Below are 26,696 nucleotides of genomic sequence, written 5' to 3'. Positions count from 1 at the left end.
AAGACAGAAATTATAGTATTCAGAAAAGGGGGTCCTTTAAATTTTAGGGAAAGATGGTACTTAAATGGACAACAAATTAATGTAGTTAATGGTTATAAGTATCTCGGCATAATGTTTAATTCAACACTAAATATGAACAAATGTGTATCTGACTTATCACTGCGAGGGAAACGAGCTTTACTTAATATAATGTCTGTTTCACATAAACTTGGAGTTATTACTCCAAAAGTATTTTTCAAATTATTTGATACTCAAATACAGCCAATTTTATTGTATGGATCTGAAGTGTGGGGTTACCGAAGATATGAATGTTTAGAAAGAATTCACCTACTGGCATGTAAAAAGTTTCTTCGCGTTGGAATAGCAACACCAAATAATATGATATATGGAGAATGTGGAAGATACCCACTTTACATTAATTCACAAATAAAGTGTTTAAAATATTGGTTTAATATCATCCGTATGCCAGAACATCGGCTTCCGAAAAAAGCTTATAACATGCTCTTTCATTTAGATAGTATCGGTAAGGTTACATGGGTATCGCATATTAGGACACTATTATTCTCACATGGATATGGGTATATATGGCTTAACCAATCTGTTGGTGATCAACATTTATTTCTAAATGATTTTCGTAAAATAGCAATAAATATGTTCTATCAAGGGTGGCAATGCAACTTGGAAAATAGTTCACGTTATGATTTGTACAGAACATTTAAGACTCTATTAGAGCCAGAAAAATATCTATCAGTTTTAACAAATAGTCACCTAAGATATATTAAATACAGACTTGGCTTGTCAAAACTTATGATTAACTATGGACGGAATATATCACTTGAAAGAATACAAAGAATTTGTCCATTCTGTAACTCTGCAATAGAAGACGAAATACATTTTACCTTTGAATGTCCTTATTATGCAGAATTACGTACTAAATATATACCAGAATGTTTCTTATCTAAGACAAGTAGAATAGCTATTGTTTCTATTTTGTCATCGAATGATGCCGATGTAATGTTTAAACTGTCTTTATTTGTAAAACATGGGATGGAACTACGAAATAACATGTTGAGTGGAAATTCATAATTTTAATTACCTCACCCTAGAAAGTCCTCATGATTATCACCGATTGTTAAATGAATGTTATATTTATATAATTTTTGTTGTATCTCCCAATCTGTAAATTCTCACCCACTGTATTTATCTGAACTTGTATATGGGCCGATGGCCTTTGATACAATAAACATCTTTGACTTTGACTTTGACTGAGTGCAAGCATGGATGACAAATGAACTGTGCAGTAGAAGGATTGATAGATGGATGGACTAACGAGTGGAAGAATAAAGGAATGATGGTATGATAATAGGATAGAAGTATGGACAAATGGATTGAGGAGTGGAAGGATGCATGGATGGAAGGTCAGATGAGTGGAAGAATGACCTTGGGGACCTTGGTGTGTGGATGGATGGTTCAAACACTGGACAAGTACTGGGGACCTTGGTGTGTGGATGGATGGTCCAAACACTGGGTATGTACTGGGGACCTTGGTGTGTGGATGGATGGTTCAAACACTGGGTATGTACTGGGGACCTTGGTGTGTGGATGGATGGTCCAAACACTGGGTATGTACTGGGTAACTTGGTGTGTGGATGGATGGTCCAAACACTGGGTATGTACTGGGGACCTTGGTGTGTGGATGGATGGTCCAAACACTGGGTATGTACTGGGTAACTTGGTGTGTGGATGGATGGTCCAAACACTGGGTATGTACTGGGGACCTTGGTGTGTGGATGGATGGTTCAAACACTGGGTATGTACTGGGGACCTTGGTGTGTGGATGGATGGTCCAAACACTGGGTATGTACTGGGTAACTTGGTGTGTGGATGGATGGTCCAAACACTGGGTATGTACTGGGGACCTTGGTGTGTGGATGGATGGTCCAAACACTGAGTAAGTACTGGCGACCTTGGTGTGTGGATGGATGGTCCAAACACTGGTTAAGTACTGGCGACCTTGGTGTGTGGATGGATAGTCCAAACACTGGTTAAGTACTGGCGACCTTGTGGTGTGGATGGATGGTCCAAACACTGAGCAAGTACTGGCGACCTTGGTGTGTGGATGGATGGTCCAAACACTGAGTAAGTACTGGGGACCTTGGTGTGTGGATTAATGGTCCAAACACTGGGTATGTACTGGGGACCTTGGTTTATGGATGGATGGTTCAAACACTGGACAAGTACTGGCGACCTTGGTGTGTGGATGGATGGTCCAAACACTGGGTATGTACTGGGGACCTTGGTTAATGGATGGATGGTCCAAACACTGGGTATGTACTGGGTAACTTGGTGTGTGGATGGATGGTTCAAACACTGGGTATGTACTGGGGACCTTGGTGTGTGGATGGATGGTCCAAACACTGAGTAAGTACTGGGGACCTTGGTGTGAGGATGGATGGTTCAAACACTGGGTAACTTGGTGTGTGGATGGATGGTTCAAACACTGGGTATGTACTGGGGACCTTGGTGTATGGATGGATGGTCCAAACACTGAGTAAGTACTGGGGACCTTGGTGTATGGATGGATGGTCCAAACACTGAGTAAGTACTGGGGACCTTGGTGTATGGATGGATGGTCCAAACACTGAGTAAATACTGGGGACCTTGGTGTGAGGATGGATGGTTCAAACACTGGGTAACTTGGTGTGTGGATGGATGGTTCAAACACTGGGTATGTACTGGGGACCTTGGTGTATGGATGGATGGTTCAAACACTGGGTAACTTGGTGTGTGGATGGATGGTCCAAACACTGAGTAAGTACTGGGGACCTTGGTGTGAGGATGGATGGTCCAAACACTGGGTATGTACTGGGGACCTTGGTGTATGGATGGATGGTCCAAACACTGAGTAAGTACTGGGGACCTTGGTGTATGGATGGATGGTCCAAACACTGAGTAAATACTGGGGACCTTGGTGTGAGGATGGATGGTTCAAACACTGGGTAACTTGGTGTGTGGATGGATGGTTCAAACACTGGGTATGTACTGGGGACCTTGGTGTATGGATGGATGGTTCAAACACTGGGTAACTTGGTGTGTGGATGGATGGTCCAAACACTGAGTAAGTACTGGCAACCTTGTTGTGTGGATGGATGGTCCAAACACTGAGTAAGTACTGGGGACCTTGTTGTGTGGATGGATGGTCCAAACACTGAGTAAGTACTGGGGACCTTGGTGTGTGGATGGATGGTTCAAACACTGGGTATGTACTGGCGACCTTGTTGTGTGGATGGATGGTCCAAACACTGAGTAAGTACTGGGGACCTTGTTGTGTGGATGGATGGTTCAAACACTGGGTATGTACTGGCGACCTTGTTGTGTGGATGGATGGTCCAAACACTGAGTAAGTACTGGGGACCTTGTTGTGTGGATGGATGGTCCAAACACTGAGTAAGTACTGGGGACCTTGGTGTGTGGATGGATGGTCCAAACACTGAGTAAGTACTGGGGACCTTGTTGTGTGGATGGATGGTCCAAACACTGGGTATGTACTGGGGACCTTGGTTAATGGATGGATGGTCCAAACACTGAGTAAGTACTGGGGACCTTGGTGTATGGATGGATGGTCCAAACACTGAGTAAGTACTGGGGACCTTGGTGTATGGATGGATGGTCCAAACACTGAGTAAATACTGGGGACCTTGGTGTGAGGATGGATGGTTCAAACACTGGGTAACTTGGTGTGTGGATGGATGGTTCAAACACTGGGTATGTACTGGGGACCTTGGTGTATGGATGGATGGTTCAAACACTGGGTAACTTGGTGTGTGGATGGATGGTCCAAACACTGAGTAAGTACTGGGGACCTTGGTGTGAGGATGGATGGTCCAAACACTGAGTAAATACTGGGGACCTTGGTGTGAGGATGGATGGTTCAAACACTGGGTAACTTGGTGTGTGGATGGATGGTTCAAACACTGGGTATATACTGGGGACCTTGGTGTATGGATGGATGGTTCAAACACTGGGTAACTTGGTGTGTGGATGGATGGTCCAAACACTGGGTATGTACTGGGTAACTTGGTGTGTGGATGGATGGTCCAAACACTGAGTAAGTACTGGGGACCTTGGTGTGTGGATGGATGGTCCAAACACTGGGTATGTACTGGGGACCTTGGTGTGTGGATGGATGGTCCAAACACTGAGTAAGTACTGGGGACCTTGGTGTGAGGATGGATGGTCCAAACACTGAGTAAGTACTGGCGACCTTGTTGTGTGGATGGATGGTTCAAACACTGGGTATGTACTGGCGACCTTGTTGTGTGGATGGATGGTCCAAACACTGAGTAAGTACTGGCGACCTTGTTGTGTGGATGGATGGTCCAAACACTGAGTAAGTACTGGCGACCTTGTTGTGTGGATGGATGGTTCAAACACTGGGTATGTACTGGGGACCTTGGTGTATGGATGGATGGTCCAAACACTGAGTAAGTACTGGCGACCTTGTTGTGTGGATGGATGGTTCAAACACTGGGTATGTACTGGGGACCTTGTTGTGTGGATGGATGGTTCAAACACTGGGTATGTACTGGCGACCTTGTTGTGTGGATGGATGGTCCAAACACTGAGTAAGTACTGGCGACCTTGTTGTGTGGATGGATGGTTCAAACACTGGGTAACTTGGTGTATGGATGGATGGTCCAAACACTGAGTAAGTACTGGCGACCTTGTTGTGTGGATGGATGGTTCAAACACTGGGTATGTACTGGCGACCTTGTTGTGTGGATGGATGGTCCAAACACTGAGTAAGTACTGGCGACCTTGTTGTGTGGATGGATGGTCCAAACACTGGGTATGTACTGGCGACCTTGTTGTGTGGATGGATGGTCCAAACACTGAGTAAGTACTGGGGACCTTGTTGTGTGGATGGATGGTCCAAACACTGAGTAAGTACTGGCGACCTTGGTGTGAGGATGGATGGTCCAAACACTGAGTAAGTACTGGCGACCTTGTTGTGTGGATGGATGGTTCAAACACTGGGTATGTACTGGGGACCTTGGTGTGTGGAAGGATGGTCCAAACACTGAGTAAGTACTGGGGACCTTGGTGTATGGATGGATGGTTCAAACACTGGGTAACTTGGTGTGTGGATGGATGGTTCAAACACTGGGTAACTTGGTGTGAGGATGGATGGTTCAAACACTGGGTATGTCCTGGGGACCTTGGTGTGAGGATGGATGGTTCAAACACTGGGTAACTTGGTGTGAGGATGGATGGTTCAAACACTGGGTATGTCCTGGGGACCTTGGTGTATGGATGGATGGTCCAAACACTGGGTATGTACTGGCGACCTTGGTGTGTGGATGGATGGTCCAAACACTGGGTATGTCCTGGGGACCTTGGTGTATGGATGGATGGTCCAAACACTGGGTATGTCCTGGGGACCTTGGTGTATGGATGGATGGTCCAAACACTGGGTATGTACTGGGGACCTTGGTGTATGGATGGATGGTCCAAACACTGGGTATGTACTGGGGACCTTGGTGTGTGGATGGATGGTCCAAACACTGAGTAAGTACTGGCGACCTTGGTGTGTGGATGGATGGTCCAAACACTGGTTAAGTACTGGGGACCTTGGTGTGAGGATGGATGGTCCAAACACTGAGTAAGTACTGGCGACCTTGGTGTATGGATGGATGGTCCAAACACTGGACAAGTACTGGGGACCTTGGTGTGTGGATGGATAGTCCAAACACTGGACAAGTACTGGCGACCTTGGTGTGTGGATGGATGGTCCAAACACTGGGTATGTACTGGGTAACTTGGTGTGTGGATGGATGGTCCAAACACTGGACAAGTACTGGGGACCTTGGTTTATGGATGGATGGTCCAAACACTGGGTATGTACTGGGTAACTTGGTGTGTGGATGGATGGTTCAAACACTGGGTATGTACTGGGTAACTTGGTGTGTGGATGGATGGTTCAAACACTGGGTATGTACTGGGGACCTTGGTGTGTGGATGGATGGTTCAAACACTGGGTATGTACTGGGGACCTTGGTGTGTGGATGGATGGTTCAAACACTGGGTAACTTGGTGTGTGGATGGATGGTCCAAACACTGGGTATGTACTGGGGACCTTGGTGTGTGGATGGATGGTCCAAACACTGAGTAAGTACTGGCGACCTTGGTGTGTGGATGGATGGTCCAAACACTGGGTAAGTACTGGGGACCTTGGTTTATGGATGGATGGTCCAAACACTGAGTAAGTACTGGGGACCTTGTTGTGTGGATGGATGGTCCAAACACTGAGTAAGTACTGGGGACCTTGGTGTGTGGATGGATGGTCCAAACACTGGGTATGTACTGGGAACCTTGGTGTGAGGATGGATGGTCCAAACACTGAGTAAGTACTGGGGACCTTGGTGTGTGGATGGATGGTCCAAACACTGGGTATGTACTGGGGACCTTGGTGTATGGATGGATGGTCCAAACACTGGGTATGTACTGGGGACCTTGGTGTATGGATGGATGGTCCAAACACTGGGTATGTACTGGGTAACTTGGTGTATGGATGGATGGTTCAAACACTGGACAAGTACTGGCGACCTTGTTGTGTGGATGGATGGTCCAAACACTGAGTAAGTACTGGGGACCTTGTTGTGTGGATGGATGGTCCAAACACTGGGTATGTACTGGGGACCTTGGTGTGTGGATGGATGGTCCAAACACTGGGTATGTACTGGGGACCTTGGTGTGAGGATGGATGGTCCAAACACTGGGTATGTACTGGGGACCTTGGTGTATGGATGGATGGTCCAAACACTGGGTATGTACTGGGTAACTTGGTGTATGGATGGATGGTTCAAACACTGGACAAGTACTGGCGACCTTGTTGTGTGGATGGATGGTCCAAACACTGGGTATGTACTGGGGACCTTGGTTAATGGATGGATGGTCCAAACACTGGGTATGTACTGGGTAACTTGGTGTGTGGATGGATGGTTCAAACACTGGGTATGTACTGGGGACCTTGGTGTGTGGATGGATGGTCCAAACACTGAGTAAGTACTGGGGACCTTGGTGTGAGGATGGATGGTTCAAACACTGGGTAACTTGGTGTGTGGATGGATGGTTCAAACACTGGGTATGTACTGGGGACCTTGGTGTATGGATGGATGGTCCAAACACTGAGTAAGTACTGGGGACCTTGGTGTATGGATGGATGGTCCAAACACTGAGTAAGTACTGGGGACCTTGGTGTATGGATGGATGGTCCAAACACTGAGTAAATACTGGGGACCTTGGTGTGAGGATGGATGGTTCAAACACTGGGTAACTTGGTGTGTGGATGGATGGTTCAAACACTGGGTATGTACTGGGGACCTTGGTGTATGGATGGATGGTTCAAACACTGGGTAACTTGGTGTGTGGATGGATGGTCCAAACACTGAGTAAGTACTGGGGACCTTGGTGTGAGGATGGATGGTCCAAACACTGGGTATGTACTGGGGACCTTGGTGTATGGATGGATGGTCCAAACACTGAGTAAGTACTGGGGACCTTGGTGTATGGATGGATGGTCCAAACACTGAGTAAATACTGGGGACCTTGGTGTGAGGATGGATGGTTCAAACACTGGGTAACTTGGTGTGTGGATGGATGGTTCAAACACTGGGTATGTACTGGGGACCTTGGTGTATGGATGGATGGTTCAAACACTGGGTAACTTGGTGTGTGGATGGATGGTCCAAACACTGAGTAAGTACTGGCAACCTTGTTGTGTGGATGGATGGTCCAAACACTGAGTAAGTACTGGGGACCTTGTTGTGTGGATGGATGGTCCAAACACTGAGTAAGTACTGGGGACCTTGGTGTGTGGATGGATGGTTCAAACACTGGGTATGTACTGGCGACCTTGTTGTGTGGATGGATGGTCCAAACACTGAGTAAGTACTGGGGACCTTGTTGTGTGGATGGATGGTTCAAACACTGGGTATGTACTGGCGACCTTGTTGTGTGGATGGATGGTCCAAACACTGAGTAAGTACTGGGGACCTTGTTGTGTGGATGGATGGTCCAAACACTGAGTAAGTACTGGGGACCTTGGTGTGTGGATGGATGGTCCAAACACTGAGTAAGTACTGGGGACCTTGTTGTGTGGATGGATGGTCCAAACACTGGGTATGTACTGGGGACCTTGGTTAATGGATGGATGGTCCAAACACTGAGTAAGTACTGGGGACCTTGGTGTATGGATGGATGGTCCAAACACTGAGTAAGTACTGGGGACCTTGGTGTATGGATGGATGGTCCAAACACTGAGTAAATACTGGGGACCTTGGTGTGAGGATGGATGGTTCAAACACTGGGTAACTTGGTGTGTGGATGGATGGTTCAAACACTGGGTATGTACTGGGGACCTTGGTGTATGGATGGATGGTTCAAACACTGGGTAACTTGGTGTGTGGATGGATGGTCCAAACACTGAGTAAGTACTGGGGACCTTGGTGTGAGGATGGATGGTCCAAACACTGAGTAAATACTGGGGACCTTGGTGTGAGGATGGATGGTTCAAACACTGGGTAACTTGGTGTGTGGATGGATGGTTCAAACACTGGGTATATACTGGGGACCTTGGTGTATGGATGGATGGTTCAAACACTGGATAACTTGGTGTGTGGATGGATGGTCCAAACACTGGGTATGTACTGGGTAACTTGGTGTGTGGATGGATGGTCCAAACACTGAGTAAGTACTGGGGACCTTGGTGTGTGGATGGATGGTCCAAACACTGGGTATGTACTGGGGACCTTGGTGTGTGGATGGATGGTCCAAACACTGAGTAAGTACTGGGGACCTTGGTGTGAGGATGGATGGTCCAAACACTGAGTAAGTACTGGCGACCTTGTTGTGTGGATGGATGGTTCAAACACTGGGTATGTACTGGCGACCTTGTTGTGTGGATGGATAGTCCAAACACTGAGTAAGTACTGGCGACCTTGTTGTGTGGATGGATGGTCCAAACACTGAGTAAGTACTGGGGACCTTGGTGTGTGGATGGATGGTCCAAACACTGAGTAAGTACTGGCGACCTTGTTGTGTGGATGGATGGTCCAAACACTGGGTATGTACTGGCGACCTTGTTGTGTGGATGGATGGTCCAAACACTGAGTAAGTACTGGGGACCTTGTTGTGTGGATGGATGGTCCAAACACTGAGTAAGTACTGGCGACCTTGGTGTGAGGATGGATGGTCCAAACACTGAGTAAGTACTGGCGACCTTGTTGTGTGGATGGATGGTTCAAACACTGGGTATGTACTGGGGACCTTGGTGTATGGATGGATGGTCCAAACACTGAGTAAGTACTGGCGACCTTGTTGTGTGGATGGATGGTTCAAACACTGGGTATGTACTGGGGACCTTGTTGTGTGGATGGATGGTTCAAACACTGGGTATGTACTGGCGACCTTGTTGTGTGGATGGATGGTCCAAACACTGAGTAAGTACTGGCGACCTTGTTGTGTGGATGGATGGTTCAAACACTGGGTAACTTGGTGTATGGATGGATGGTCCAAACACTGAGTAAGTACTGGCGACCTTGTTGTGTGGATGGATGGTTCAAACACTGGGTATGTACTGGCGACCTTGTTGTGTGGATGGATGGTCCAAACACTGAGTAAGTACTGGCGACCTTGTTGTGTGGATGGATGGTCCAAACACTGGGTATGTACTGGCGACCTTGTTGTGTGGATGGATGGTCCAAACACTGAGTAAGTACTGGGGACCTTGTTGTGTGGATGGATGGTCCAAACACTGAGTAAGTACTGGCGACCTTGGTGTGAGGATGGATGGTCCAAACACTGAGTAAGTACTGGGGACCTTGGTGTGAGGATGGATGGTCCAAACACTGAGTAAGTACTGGCGACCTTGTTGTGTGGATGGATGGTTCAAACACTGGGTATGTACTGGGGACCTTGGTGTATGGATGGATGGTCCAAACACTGAGTAAGTACTGGGGACCTTGGTGTATGGATGGATGGTTCAAACACTGGGTAACTTGGTGTGTGGATGGATGGTTCAAACACTGGGTAACTTGGTGTGAGGATGGATGGTTCAAACACTGGGTATGTCCTGGGGACCTTGGTGTGAGGATGGATGGTTCAAACACTGGGTAACTTGGTGTGAGGATGGATGGTTCAAACACTGGGTATGTCCTGGGGACCTTGGTGTATGGATGGATGGTCCAAACACTGGGTATGTACTGGCGACCTTGGTGTGTGGATGGATGGTCCAAACACTGGGTATGTCCTGGGGACCTTGGTGTATGGATGGATGGTCCAAACACTGGGTATGTCCTGGGGACCTTGGTGTATGGATGGATGGTCCAAACACTGGGTATGTACTGGGGACCTTGGTGTATGGATGGATGGTCCAAACACTGGGTATGTACTGGGGACCTTGGTGTGTGGATGGATGGTCCAAACACTGAGTAAGTACTGGCGACCTTGGTGTGTGGATGGATGGTCCAAACACTGGTTAAGTACTGGGGACCTTGGTGTGAGGATGGATGGTCCAAACACTGAGTAAGTACTGGCGACCTTGGTGTATGGATGGATGGTCCAAACACTGGACAAGTACTGGGGACCTTGGTGTGTGGATGGATAGTCCAAACACTGGACAAGTACTGGCGACCTTGGTGTGTGGATGGATGGTCCAAACACTGGGTATGTACTGGGTAACTTGGTGTGTGGATGGATGGTCCAAACACTGGACAAGTACTGGGGACCTTGGTTTATGGATGGATGGTCCAAACACTGGGTATGTACTGGGTAACTTGGTGTGTGGATGGATGGTTCAAACACTGGGTATGTACTGGGTAACTTGGTGTGTGGATGGATGGTTCAAACACTGGGTATGTACTGGGGACCTTGGTGTGTGGATGGATGGTTCAAACACTGGGTATGTACTGGGGACCTTGGTGTGTGGATGGATGGTTCAAACACTGGGTAACTTGGTGTGTGGATGGATGGTCCAAACACTGGGTATGTACTGGGGACCTTGGTGTGTGGATGGATGGTCCAAACACTGAGTAAGTACTGGCGACCTTGGTGTGTGGATGGATGGTCCAAACACTGGGTAAGTACTGGGGACCTTGGTTTATGGATGGATGGTCCAAACACTGAGTAAGTACTGGGGACCTTGTTGTGTGGATGGATGGTCCAAACACTGAGTAAGTACTGGGGACCTTGGTGTGTGGATGGATGGTCCAAACACTGGGTATGTACTGGGAACCTTGGTGTGAGGATGGATGGTCCAAACACTGAGTAAGTACTGGGGACCTTGGTGTGTGGATGGATGGTCCAAACACTGGGTATGTACTGGGGACCTTGGTGTATGGATGGATGGTCCAAACACTGGGTATGTACTGGGGACCTTGGTGTATGGATGGATGGTCCAAACACTGGGTATGTACTGGGTAACTTGGTGTATGGATGGATGGTTCAAACACTGGACAAGTACTGGCGACCTTGTTGTGTGGATGGATGGTCCAAACACTGAGTAAGTACTGGGGACCTTGTTGTGTGGATGGATGGTCCAAACACTGGGTATGTACTGGGGACCTTGGTGTGTGGATGGATGGTCCAAACACTGGGTATGTACTGGGGACCTTGGTGTGAGGATGGATGGTCCAAACACTGGGTATGTACTGGGGACCTTGGTGTATGGATGGATGGTCCAAACACTGGGTATGTAATGGGTAACTTGGTGTATGGATGGATGGTTCAAACACTGGACAAGTACTGGCGACCTTGTTGTGTGGATGGATGGTCCAAACACTGGGTATGTACTGGGGACCTTGGTGTGTGGATGGATGGTCCAAACACTGAGTAAGTACTGGGGACCTTGGTGTGTGGATGGATGGTCCAAACACTGGGTATGTACTGGGTAACTTGGTTTATGGATGGATGGTCCAAACACTGAGTAAGTACTGGGGACCTTGGTGTGTGGATGGATGGTCCAAACACTGAGTAAGTACTGGGGACCTTGGTGTGTGGATGGATGGTCCAAACACTGGACAAGTACTGGCGACCTTGGTGTGTGGAAGGATGGTCCAAACACTGGACAAGTACTGGCGACCTTGGTGTATGGATGGATGGTTCAAACACTGGACAAGTACTGGGGACTTGGTGTATATGATGAGTGGGTGTAGGAGTTGATGTACGAAGGATAAATAGATGGATGATAAATGATTGCATAACTGGAAGACAACGGAAACTTGTAAGTTTATAAGGTTTATAAGGAAAGGAGGTGGGGGATTGAGGGGGGGAAAAAGATCTTGAGGAAAGTGGGCAATATATCAATGGAAGTTTAAATAACTTCAAAGCTTGGTACTGTTTCACTTTCAGGTTGGCAAATTAGAGTTACCTTTCCCTGGATGAAAATCCGAAAAGAGAAGGCCCGGAAAGGAGACCAGAAACAAACAAGAATTTTTCGTTTTCGCCATAGGTTCAATTAACTTTAATCATCGAGAAGGATGGACAGGTGGAAGGAAAAGAAAGATGAACAGGCACACACCATGCAACCAAATACTGACTGATGCTACTCACTGGGTCAAGGTCAGCATCCACGGCTGGGACCATCTTGAATACCCTCATCTCATGCTGTTTCATCTGCTTCAGCATGTAGTCAAACAGTTGGGGGCTTGGACAGGGCAGGTCAGGCAGAACAGCAGACTCTGAAACAAATCATCTCAATATTAAGGTCACATTGAATTAAGCCTCACAACCCTGTCAGCAATATCACTGTAAATAATTGATCCTGGACAGGCAACCAGTGGTTGACAGCACAGTAATAAACCTAGCATGTTTTTAAGTTTGGCCCTAGGGCCCATAGACCCTGAAAATTGTGGAAATTCAATCTGTACAGGTAAAAAATCATGCATAGCCCGGGGGGCAATACTGCTATCAACCCCCCACCCCCCAGACACAAGGACAGCTGTCACAATCATGCAATGTCTGACCCTTTCCCCATGTTGAAGCATATTGAAAAAAAGAGACTTACCTTGGACTTACCTTTCGTTGAAAAAACAAGACAACATTGTAAACATAAGGTATCCATACAACATATAATATCATCGTGTCATGAACAATATTAAAGGCATGATGCTGAAACAGGACAATGATATTTGTATGTTCTCGTCTTCAATGTCATGATCAAAATTATGGGAAGGAGAGTGGAACGGCACAAAAACTTTATGAGAACATTTCATTTGTCATTAAAAAGGCTATTAATCAATTTGAAAAAAGATTACAAACCCAACATATTTGCGATCTGGAAGTTTATTTAAAACCCACAATATCCAGTTTTGATGCGTTAATTATCACATTTATTACAAATATTACTGTGGAGACCCAACCTAACTCTCACACTCACAGCATGATCAACAATCTACAGCACAGAGTGATGACATATATATATCACATACAATCAGCCAAGCCTAATTTGAACAACCCAAACCTCAAGACAGTTTCTAAAACAAACATGGGGCAACCAAGACTTATTTTACCCCAAAATATCAAGGAGTTGACTTCTTCTAGGACTATCAACATGAGTGAGAGTCAGCAATGGCAGGCCTACCTTGACGGAGGAAGTTGCGGGAGAAGCTGGGCGGGTAGGGGTAGATGCGGATGAAGTCTGAGAGGAAGCTGGTGAGATGGAAGCCGTGGTTGAAGACGCAGGCCTCGCCGCTGAGGTATGTCTGGATGCAGCGCAGGTGGAAGTCGTGTGCGAAGGAGTGGACGTGGATCAGGTCCTTGCACTTCTCACACTCATCCACAAACAGCAGCCGCATCTGGCAACATGACGAACACAAGGCTATACAATATTATACGAATGAGGATCATAAAAAAGATCATAAGTCGAAGTTTAGATCTCAACATTGTTGATTGAACGTCAGCCTAAATACATAGACTGACATTCACCTATATCAGCCAACTCTCAAGGTCAAGCTCAAATATTTACAAATCTCACAACAAATTTTACACTTGAAAAGTTCTGTGAGTTATCTGTTTTTCTTTATTAACTTTTATGCTTTATACTTGATTTTTGAAGAGGGCATCACTTCATAACCAGCCCGTGACTCCCCAAGGCTTGCCCAGGGTCTTCAAAAAACTTCAACTGTCCATATGCCCACCTGTTGGTTGACTGGTGTTCCAAGACTCTGAGCATCAAAGACAAACATCTTGACACAGAAGTAGGCATCTCGAAACCCAATCTCCATCATCATGATGCCGGACTGGAACGTCTTCTGCAGGCTGAACACCGTACTTGACCTCCGGTCATCATCAAGCAGTGTAGCATGTCCGTCTGGGGGCACCACCTTGCTGTACCTGACACAAGACATGGGACACTTGTATCACAAACTGACACAATGCTAGCTATGTTCTAATGTAGCATGTCCGTCTGGGGGCACCACCTTGCTGTACCTGACACAAGACACGGGACACTTGTATCACAAACTGACACAATGCTAGCTATGTTCTAATGTAGCATGTCTGTCTGGGGGCACCACCTTGCTGTACCAGACACAAGACATGGGACACTTGTATCACAAACTGACACAATGCTAGCTATGTTCTAATGTAGCATGTCTGTCTGGGGGCACCACCTTGCTGTACCAGACAAAAGACACGGGACACTTGTATCACAAACTGACACAATGTTAGCTATGTTCTAATGTAGCATATCCGTCTGGGGGCATCACCTTGCTGTACCTGACACAAGACACCGGACACTTGTATCACAAACTGACACAATGTTAGCTATGTTCTAATGTAGCATGTCTGTCTGGGGGCACCACCTTGCTGTACCAGACACAAGACACGGGACACTTGTATCACAAACTGACACAATGCTAGCTATGTTCTAATGTAGCATGTCCATCTGAAGACATGACATACCCTAGAATCACCATGGGGCGGACAATAATCGAAGCAAAGAGAACATATCCATTCAACTTTCTACCACAAATCCTACCTCTTCTTTGACGGAGCATGCTGCACTTTGATGACAACAAACCCGAGGTCCTTCAGGTAGCTCTTGTACTGGTTGATGAAGCTGCGGCGGAGCTCAGCATGCCACGCCTCATCCAGGGAGGGGTCGGGGGGCTTGGGGCGGACCTCAGGAGAGTCCTGGGGAGTCACAGACTTCTTCCTCCCGTCCTGACTGTCAGAGCGTTTGGTTCTTAGGCTGGTTACCGAGGCCCCGGAACTGTGGCGAGACCGCTGGAATTGCAGGAGATGTGTTTTGGATCACAAAACAAAATAAAAGAAATACATTTTTATTCATTGTAACATTGTGTCCTTTTTTCAGTAAGTGTATTTAACAATATCTGTTGATATAATTACTTTCCTGAAATAGTTCCAACAAAAATATGGCAAGAATACGATAATAATTTCTTTAAAACTATTCATTAGAGTGTACATTTTAGGTGATCATTCCTTTCTTTTTATGATGTGATAATCAATATCAATTTGTTGGTAAAATGTCCACAAGACAAGCATGAGAAAAGCATGCTTCTTAGGACCTATGTGGTATGTTAAAACCGTTGGTGTTGCAATGGAGATAATTTCCATCAAGGCATGCATGTAAAATTGGTAAAGCACCAAGTGAGATTCCTGTCCAAAAATATTCAAATGGACAACGTAAAACACATATTAGAACATTTTCCAAAAGTCAGTTATTGTATTATTTGTGAGTAGGTTTTGGTGTAACACAGCTTTGAACAGTGAAGCCCAAAGTGATGTAGGACTTATTGTATTTAGCAAGAACAAGAGTATGATGCTGCCAAACCTAATAAACATAATCAGGACCAATAGTGTATTTAAACCCAAGATCATAGGTTCCTGGCATGCATAAGGGACATAACTCTGCATAGGAAATTGTGAAGCCCCCTAAAACTGTGCCTCCCATGCACCCCGCAGCTTTTGTCAAGTGGAGCGACCTTCTCCAATATCATTGCTATACACTGGGCCATTTGGAACATACAATCCATATTTTGTCATATTTGATAAAAAGCTCAAGGGCTTGGATATCATTTCTACCTTAGTCTTAGGGTGGCACAAAACACAAGTATAACCGGAAAAATCAAAATCATAATGTCATAAAAACAGGAAATCAGATAATCTCATTACGCTGACCTCCTTCAGAATGTCTTTGAAACATGCCCCAACCATGATGTTATCATGCACAAAGAGATTGTTCTGTTTGTTTGTTTGTTGGAAACGCCACACTCGGCAATATTCCAGCTATATGATGGCGGTCTGTAAATAATCGAGTATGGACCAGACAATACAGTGATTGACATCATGAGCATCAATCCACGCAGTTGGGATAAGATGACATGTATCAACCAAGTCAGCGAGCCTGACCTGATTCCGTTAGTAATTGCCTCTTACGACAAGCATAGCCGCCTTTTACGGCAAGCATGGGCTGCTGAAGACCTATTCTACCCCGGATCTTCACGGGTCCATGCACAAAGAGAATGTCACAATCTAACTAATAACATACTAACAGTGTTATCTATACAGATTATGAGCCGATTGTGTTTTGTGTCGTAAGTATAACATATTTGGAACAAATATTGTATTATGTGAACCTTTGGAGAGCATAATACACACTGTTTATGTCTAATATATGATATTTACGATACTGAAACACACAAGGGCAATAATCTCTTTATCATATAATGTCCTTCTTCAAATAATCAAAGTTCAAGACTAGAATCATTCATGAAAGTATCTTCAGAAATAGCGTAGGAATACACTGCCTGAGTGAACCGGTCCATATATTATATAGTGCCAAAGGACTGGCAGCCATGTTTGTTTAAGTAAGCACTTACACGGCGAGGAACGTAATTACAATTTGGGGAATGCTATGGTTTTTCAGAAAGATGGCATCACATTTATGTGTAGAGTGTATAAAGTAGTTCCTCTTGGATGACGTCATTTGCACATTTAACAGATCATGATACCAAATTTATCCAAATGGGTTTATTGCTTTGATAATACTATCCATTATATGATAAATCCATCTATGAACAATGTAGAGTCTACTCACTGAAGTAATGGGTATTCACAAATTAGTAGAATCTCCTGCTCACACTCAATGAACATAATTACATCAACAAAAACAGGGAACCAAGTCTTGGAGGACAAAATGAGAACATGTGACTCTAGAACTGAATACTGAGCACATGGATGTACCAGCTTCAAATGAAACGTAAGGCTGATGAGTGTCTAGCATGAGGACAACAGAGGTGTTTGATGACAGAACCACTGCAAGGAACGAAAGATTGGCAGCAATCTACAACGCTGACTTACTTCCCCAAAGTACTGCAACAAGGGCACATGTAGCCCACAGCTGGGACTACACTGAAATACACACACACACATCAGTCCACAGACAGCAGATCACGGGCTGTCGTATACCTCACTGAATAAACTGTTGAGACAGATGCCAGACAGTAGACTTTCACAAAAGAATTCTTTCAAAAATCATAAAGTGATCAAACTACAAATCTTTTATGTTGACCATCAACATCTAGTCGATCACGGCCATCAAGTGGTGACCAACTTATTCATTAACTTCAAATGATTTGATTAAAGCAGTAAAGCAATGTTTTGTTCATTTTATTAATATATTTGTTATAAAAAAGCAGATTATATATTTTATTCAATATCATTCTGAAGCATTAGTTCAGTTAAAAAGTTAATAAAAAAATAAAATGTTTGAAACCATCTTTATAGTGAGCACCATGGTGCAAGAAAATAACAGCACTTGTTCAACTTGTGAAAAAATGTTTGGAGGAAACCATCACCAATATTTGCATGAAGCCATAAATGTGAAACATCGAGTTACATGAAAATGTCTTTTTCTTGCACAAAATGCCAAACAGTCAAACAGTCAGACTTGATCAGACAAACTATCAGTGTGCAAGTAAGGCAATATTCTGTGTATGTATATATATATATAAATATATAACACCTTTATGATGTCACAATTGAAAAGTGATGTCACAATGAATTATTGCTACATTAGGACATGAAAATTGACACTTTTCACTTACAACTCACAAAAATAGAATATGTTGGGTTCAATTTGTACATGTAAACTTCACGCTATGACTTACATTAATTGACCAATCTACGACCAGGACAGCGATCACATACGTAACCAATACAAAATATCTGTTTACATCTCCCTTGGAAACCAGTAAAGGATAGTAATTCATCATACCATGCAAATTCCATGTACCATATGACTTCTTGCACTGGTATATCTGATTGAAATAACTGTTTATATTTGACAGAAATTATCATGATTATGAAACAAGTTTGCGAGTGTTGTACTGATTTTATGAAACAAAATAAGTTTGTATTTCCCAAGCAAAAGCAAGTATGACACTAATCAGCTTCACATGTAACCCTATACTCATCACTTTATAAGTAAACACTTTGTTCAGCATTCAATCAACTATTACAGACACCACAGTCATCACCAACCTACTGATGAAATTCAAATTCAAGAATATATCAATTTTTATGTAGAAGATTTGTAGCCTACAACTGTACCTTCCATTGAAGCCTCGACATGAAAGCTACTTACAGATTTGTAGCCTACAACTGTACCTTCCATTGAAGCCTCGACATGAAAGCTACTTACAGATTTGTAGCCTACAACTGTACCTTCCATTGAAGTCTCGACATGAAAGCTACTTACAGATTTGTAGCCTACAACTGTACCTTCCATTGAAGTGTCGACATGAAAGCTACTTACAGATTTGTAGCCTACAACTGTACCTTCCATTGAAGTGTCGACATGAAAGCTACTTACAGATTTGTAGCCTACAACTGTACCTTCCATTGAAGTCTCGACATGAAAGCTACTTACAGATTTGTAGCCTACAACTGTACCTTCCATTGAAGTCTCGACATCAAAGCTACTTACAGATTTGTAGCCTACAACTGTACCTTCCATTGAAGTCTCGACATCAAAGCTACTTCCAGATTTGTAGCCTACAACTGTACCTTCCATTGAAGTCTCGACATCAAAGCTACTTCCAGATTTGTAGCCTACAACTGTACCTTCCATTGAAGTCTCGACATGAAAGCTACTTACAGATTTGTAGCCTACAACTGTACCTTCCATTGAAGTCTCGACATGAAAGCTACTTACAGATTTGTAGCCTACAACTGTACCTTCCATTGAAGTCTCGACATAAAAGCTACTTACAGATTTGTAGCCTACAACTGTACCTTCCATTGAAGTCTCGACATGAAAGCTACTTACAGATTTGGATCCTTCTGGTTTCTCGGGAGGTGGACTCAGTGTGACTGTCGACTCCTGTCTCACCAAGGCCATGGGTTTCTCCACCACTCGCTGTCGCCATTGTGGGTGGAACAACAGGGGAGTGGCGCAGTAGTGGAACAGCCGAGAGGACTGCTTCAGCAGGAGTAGGTAGTCCTCCTGTATAGAGGGAGGACATTTGAGGACATTGAGGACAAGACAGCTGCAGACCCACAGGGGGACATTAGAACAACAGCGGGATGGCACAGTAGTGGAACAGCCGAGAGGACTGTTTCAGCAGGAGAAGGTAGTCCTGTACAGAGGGAGGACATTTGAGGACATTGAGGACAAGATAGCTGCAGACCCAGACTATTGTATATCTAGTCCAAAGTTTAAGAGCAATAGCAGTTGTAGCAATAAGAACAAAGTCACACAAGTCATGAGTGTCCGGCATTGGCCAGCTATTAATAATTGATGTGTCTGGATGGCACTCCTGGCACTGGATGGACAGATGATCACATATGAACTGTGGTCTGGATCTGTCATGAAACAGATGATATCTCCTTAAACAAGCACCCATCTTGGTCATCATGAGAGGTTTGGTTTGGTTTGTTGTTTAACCCCGCATTCAGCAATATTCCAGCTGTATGACGGTGGTCTGTAAATCATTGAGTCTGGACCAGACAGTCCAGTGATTGATATTATGAGCATCAATCCATGCAATTGGGATCGATGACACGCATCAACCAAGTCAGCGCCTCTTACGACAAGCACAGTTGCCTGTTACGGCAAGCATGGGTTGCTGAAGACCTATTCTATCCCAGATCTTCACGGGTACGTCATGAGAGGAATGAGACTATTTACTTTCTACATTACACAGCAGACTCTAACAGGATTTTACACTGACTACAAGAGTGGGGGTCCAGGGGACCCACAATAATTATTTTTAAGGGTCTCGCAGGCAATATAAGGGTCCTGTAGAGTTATGAAATGGCGTTGTGTACAGTGCGTTTTAATAATAACTTTAGAGCCAGGAATGAATCAATGATCATGTGGACAGTGATCATGATTGATGGATGAAATGACAAGCACCCATAACTGTTCTTGATGTGCTGTAGGTACAATGAATATTCTTGTGTGTCCCTCGGGACGCAGTATATTCTTTTTCTTCATCCAATCTGAACATTTGTGCATAAAACCCTGCTCTTAGCATACTTGTCCTGAAGTTAATTTCTAATGTAAATGTAAAACATGGCACTAGATCACAAACAGAAAAGCTTACAGAGACTGGTGGGTTAGCAACATTCTTCTGTAACCATCCCACATACAGCTGCCTCAGCTTGCCCAGTCGGTCAGTGTCTGAAACAAAATATCCCACATCAAATCGACACTGTCACCGTTCAAGGTTCTTTGAAGAAACGTACCAGTAGTTAGATCTACACATCATTCACACAAAGTTTTGTCACAATTTTCTCTTTTTTTTTTAATATTTCACTTTGGTTCAAGATTAGGTCGCTAGAAATAGATATTTAACCTTGAAACAAAATATTATTTCCTTGCACTCTCAAATAGACAATGGGAAACCCTGATGATAAAAGACAAGCTGACTTCATTCGAAAAATATTCTTTATTGATAATAGCCGATCTTTTGTTCAACAACAAAGATATTATAAGGTCATTTATATGCCGGTCCACAGGGACTGACGGTCACATGAAATATGTGTCCAAGCCTAATAAACCTAATATTCAAGCCGGGAATAAACAGGTAATTACCAGTAAACAGGAACACTGGAGACCTTTTGTTTTCTCTTAGTTGGATTATGAAGCTGACTGACTTTAAGAGAACTGGTTGACAGACAAAGATGAGATACTGGATACATGATACATGTAGTTATTCTTAGTGAGGTCATTACGCAAAAACAAGGACCTGGGGACCCAGTGTAGAACACAAGACTATCTACAGCCTCCCTGATCATGAACAAACCCTGCACCTCACCTCTCCGACACTGGCTGCGTATATCTTGGGCCTGCTTGCCGTGCACGGACACAGGGTCCCGCAGAGACATGAGGGTGGTGTTCTGTAGTGGGCGGGGCGGCTGCAGATTCTTGTATGTCTTGTCGAACGGTCTGAAGATGCTCATCATACGAGAGATGCCGCGGTCGCGGGCTGACATGCTGCTGTGTCGACGCTGGGTGTCACGCTGCGGTGGGGCCTGGTGCTTGATAAGACTGTCGAAGTCGGACAGCTGGCTGACATCCTGGTGGGAGTAAACAAACATGAAACAGGAGTAGACTTAACAACATTTCCATTGAGAGTGCCAATTAACCAGACCATAAAGAATATGACAATGACTGAAAAAAATAATGAAAATCACAATATTGTGGGAAACACAGATAGGGTCAAATTATTGTTGGCAACACAGGGAGGGTAACATTATTGTAGGTAACACAGGGTCAAATTATTGTGGGCAACACAGGGTCACATTATTGTAGGAAACACAGGGTCACATTATTGTAGGCAACACAGGGTCAAATTATTGTGGGCAACATAGGGAGGGTCACATTATTGTAGGCAACACAGGGTCACATTATTGTGGGCAACACAGGGTCACATTATTGTAGACAATATACAGTCACATTATTGTGGGCAAGACAGGGAGGGTCACATTATTGTAGGCGACACAGGGTCACATTATTGTAGACAATACACAGTCACATTATTGTGGGCAACACAGGGTCACATTATTGTAGGCAACAAAGGGGGGTAATATTATTGTAGACAACACAGGGTCACATTATTGTGGGCAACACAGAGTCACATTATTGTAGACAACACAGGGTCACATTATTGTAGACAATACACAGTCACATTATTGTGGGCAACACAGGGTCACATTATTGTAGGCAACAAAGGGGGGTAATATTATTGTAGACAACACAGGGTCACATTATTGTAGACAACACAGGGTCACATTATTGTAGGCAACACAGGGGGGTAATATTATTGTAGACAACACAGGGTCACATTATTGTGGGCAACACATAGTCACATTATTGTAGACAACACAGGGTCACATTATTGTAGACAACACAGAGTCACATTATTGTGGGCAACACAGGGTCACATTATTGTAGACAACACAGGGTCACATTATTGTAGGCAACACAGGGAGGTAATATTATTGTAGACAACACAGGGTCACATTATTGTAGACAAGTATTTGTCACAGAGTGACGAAATATCCCCCGCCATATACACCATAGTACCAAATATGAAGACAATCCAGCGATTAGTTCTTGAGATATTGTGGCAACACCGTTTTCCAACTCCAAAAACAGATTTGCCTGCTGTGACCTTGAAAATGGGGTCAAGGTCACCAAATCTGACAGGTGTATGCGGTGTCTGTATATACACTATAGTTCCAAATATGAAGACAATCCAGCGATTAGTTCTTGAGATATCGCGGCAACACCGTTTTCTAACTCCAAAAGCAGATTTGCCTGCTGTGACCTTGAAAATGGGGTCAAGGTCACCAAAACCGACTGGTGTCTGCGGTGTCTGTATATACACCATAGTTCCAAATATGAAGACAATCGAGAGGTTTAGTTCTTGAGATATCGCGGCAACACCGTTTTCCAACTCTAAAAGCAGATTTGCCTGCTGTGACCTTGAAAATGGGATCAAGGTCACCAAAACCGACTGGTGTCTGCGGAGTCTGTATATACACTATAGTTCCAAATATGAAGACAATCCAGTGTTTAGTTCTTGAGATATCGCGGCAACACCGTTTTCCAACTCCAAAAGCAGATTTGCCTGCTGTGACCTTGAAAATGGGGTCAAGGTCACCAAAACCGACTGGTGTCTGCGGTGTCTGTATATACACCATAGTTCCAAATATGAAGACAATCCAGTGTTTAGTTCTTGAGATATCGCGGCAACACCGTTTTCCAACTCTAAAAGCAGATTTGTCTGCTGTGACCTTGAAAATGGGGTCAAGGTCACCAAAACCGACTGGTGTCTGCGGAGTCTGTATATACACCATAGTTCCAAATATGAAGACAATCCAGTGTTTAGTTCTTGAGATATCGCGGCAACACCGTTTTCCAACTCTAAAAGCAGATTTGTCTGCTGTGACCTTGAAAATGGGATCAAGGTCACCAAAACCGACTGGTGTCTGCGGAGTCTGTATATACACTATAGTTCCAAATATGAAGACAATCCAGTGTTTAGTTCTTGAGATATCGCGGCAACAAACAGGTGGGACGTACGGACGGACGTACGGACGGACGTACGGACGGACGGACGTACGGACGGTCGTGAATACTATATCCCCCGCTTCGCGCTTTCGCGCGGCGGGGGATAACAACACAGAGTCACATTATTGTGGGCAACACAGAGTCACATTATTGTAGACAACACAGGGTCACATTATTGTAGGCAACACAGGGAGGTAAATTATTGTAGGCAACACAGGGTCACATTATTGTGGGCAACACAGGGCCACATTATTGAAGACAACACAGGGTCACATTATTGTGGGCAACACAGAGTCACATTATTGTAGGCAACACAGGGTCACATTATTGTGGGCAACACAGGGTCACATGATTGTGGGCAACACAGGGTCACATTATTGAAGACAACACAGGGTCACATTATTGTGGGCAACACAGGGAGGTAAATTATTGTAGGCAACACAGGGTCACATTATTGTGGGCAACACAGGGCCACATTATTGAAGACAACACAGGGTCACATTATTGTGGGCAACACAGAGTCACATTATTGTAGGCAACACAGGGTCACATTATTGTGGGCAACACAGGGTCACATGATTGTGGGCAACACAGGGTCACATTATTGAAGACAACACAGGGTCACATTATTGTGGGCAACACAGAGTCACAATATTGTAGGCAGCACAGGGAGATAAATTATTGTAGGCAACACAGGGTGGCATTATTTTAGTCAACAAAGGGAGGTAACATTATTGTGGGCAACACAGGGAGGTAACATTATTGTGACTACTCTTGCAACAATCATGGGGTAATGGGCTCAATAGACTTGATCCCCAACAAGAGATGCTACCATATGATCCAAACAAATGATGCGAACAGATGTTAACATATATTATGCTGACAGATCCTGATAAAAGATATTAACAGGTTTTACTAACAGATTACACTAGCATATTATGCTAACATATCACGCTAACAGATTACACTAACAGATTACTTTAACAGATTATGCTAACAGATTACACTAACAGATTACGTTAACAGATTACGCTAACAGATTACGCTAACAGATTACGTACACTAACAGATCACGCTAACAGATGATGTTCACTGACTGTGCAAACTTAGGCTGATGATGTTAACAGATGCTGTACCTGGGTGTTGGTGACATCGGAGAAGGAGTTGTGGTGGAAGAGTCCGAGTTTCTGGCTGATGATGCTGCCCAGCACCTGGCTTCGGTCATTGTTCCACTTGACCAGCTTGTTGATCCTCTCCTCCAGGTGGGATGTCACGTCTCCGGCCCAGTTGTACGTGTACACCCACAGCTGAAGGCAAACCTCACAGTTAGGAGTCATCAGTACATCTGTGAGTACCACGTACCATATATCCCAGTTGTACGTGTACACCCACAGCTGAAGGCAAACCTCACAGTTAGGAGTCATCAGTACATCTGTGAGTACCACGTACCATATATCCCAGTTGTACGTGTACACCCACAGCTGAAGGCAAACCTCACAGTTAGGAGTCATCAGTACATCTGTGAGTACCACGTACCATATATCCCAGTTGTACGTGTACACCCACAACTGAAGGCAAACCTCACAGTTAGGAGTCATCAGTACATCTGTGAGTACCACGTACCATATATCCCAGTTGTACGTGTACACCCACAGCTGAAGGCAAACCTCACAGTTAGGAGTCATCAGTACATCTGTGAGTACCAGGTACCATATATCCCAGTTGTACGTGTACACCCACAGCTGAAGGCAAACCTCACAGTTAGGAGTCATCAGTACATCTGTGAGTACCACGTACCATATATCCCAGTGGTATGTGTACACCCACAGCTGAAGGCAAACCTCACAGTTAGGAGTCATCAGTACATCTGTGAGTACCACGTACCATATATCCCAGTTGTACGTGTACACCCACAGCTGAAAGCAAACCTCACAGTTAGGAGTCATCAGTACATCTGTGAGTACCACGTACCATATATCCCAGTTGTACGTGTACACCCACAGCTGAAGGCAAACCTCACAGTTAGGAGTCATCAGTACATCTGTGAGTACCACGTACCATATATCCCAGTTGTACGTGTACACCCACAGCTGAAAGCAAACCTCACAGTTAGGAGTCATCAGTACATCTGTGAGTACCACGTACCATATATCCCAGTTGTACGTGTACACCCACAGCTGAAGGCAAACCTCACAGTTAGGAGTCATCAGTACATCTGTGAGTACCACGTACCATATATCCCAGTTGTACGTGTACACCCACAGCTGAAGGCAAACCTCACAGTTAGGAGTCATCAGTACATCTGTGAGTACCACGTACCATATATCCCAGTTGTACGTGTACACCCACAGCTGAAGGCAAACCTCACAGTTAGGAGTCATCAGTACATCTGTGAGTACCACGTACCATATATCCCAGTTGTACGTGTACACCCACAGCTGAAGGCAAACCTCACAGTTAGGAGTCATCAGTACATCTGTGAGTACCACGTACCATATATCCCAGTTGTACGTGTACACCCACAGCTGAAGGCAAACCTCACAGTTAGGAGTCATCAGTACATCTGTGAGTACCACGTACCATATATCCCAGTTGTACGTGTACACCCACAGCTGAAGGCAAACCTCACAGTTAGGAGTCATCAGTACATCTGTGAGTACCACGTACCATATATCCCAGTTGTACGTGTACACCCACAGCTGAAGGCAAACCTCACAGTTAGGAGTCATCAGTACATCTGTGAGTACCACGTACCATATATCCCAGTTGTACGTGTACACCCACAGCTGAAGGCAAACCTCACAGTTAGGAGTCATCAGTACATCTGTGAGTACCACGTACCATATATCCCAGTTGTACGTGTACACCCACAGCTGAAGGCAAACCTCACAGTTAGGAGTCATCAGTACATCTGTGAGTACCACGTACCATATATCCCAGTTGTACGTGTACACCCACAGCTGAAGGCAAACCTCACAGTTAGGAGTCATCAGTACATCTGTGAGTACCACGTACCATATATCCCAGTTGTACGTGTACACCCACAGCTGAAGGCAAACCTCACAGTTAGGAGTCATCAGTACATCTGTGA

The 26,696-nt window shown here is 44.7% G+C and overlaps 1 protein-coding gene across 3 annotated transcripts in view; it reads right to left on the bottom strand.

Annotated features, from left to right (window-relative positions):
- Positions 1–26,696, bottom strand: part of LOC124121185 (KICSTOR complex protein SZT2-like) — a 162,020-nt gene that overhangs the window by 20,569 nt on the left and 114,755 nt on the right. For all 3 annotated transcript variants that reach the window (XM_048399868.1, XM_048399869.1, XM_048399870.1), the window contains exons 50-57: positions 24,742–24,912; positions 21,345–21,606; positions 20,631–20,707; positions 19,352–19,528; positions 15,038–15,285; positions 14,196–14,391; positions 13,640–13,853; positions 12,610–12,737 (exon numbers count right to left, since the gene is read on the bottom strand). In XM_048399868.1, coding sequence (XP_048255825.1) covers positions 12,610–12,737; positions 13,640–13,853; positions 14,196–14,391; positions 15,038–15,285; positions 19,352–19,528; positions 20,631–20,707; positions 21,345–21,606; positions 24,742–24,912 — 1,473 coding nt within the window. The remainder of the gene's footprint in view (positions 1–12,609; positions 12,738–13,639; positions 13,854–14,195; positions 14,392–15,037; positions 15,286–19,351; positions 19,529–20,630; positions 20,708–21,344; positions 21,607–24,741; positions 24,913–26,696) is intronic.

The sequence above is a fragment of the Haliotis rufescens genome, unplaced genomic scaffold, assembly GCF_023055435.1.
Source record: "Haliotis rufescens isolate VD_foot unplaced genomic scaffold, xgHalRufe1.0.p SCAF_2, whole genome shotgun sequence".
Lineage (NCBI taxonomy): Eukaryota > Metazoa > Mollusca > Gastropoda > Lepetellida > Haliotidae > Haliotis > Haliotis rufescens.
The sequence above is the reverse complement of the archived record's forward strand: the minus strand, read 5'-3'. Positions and strand labels throughout refer to the sequence as shown.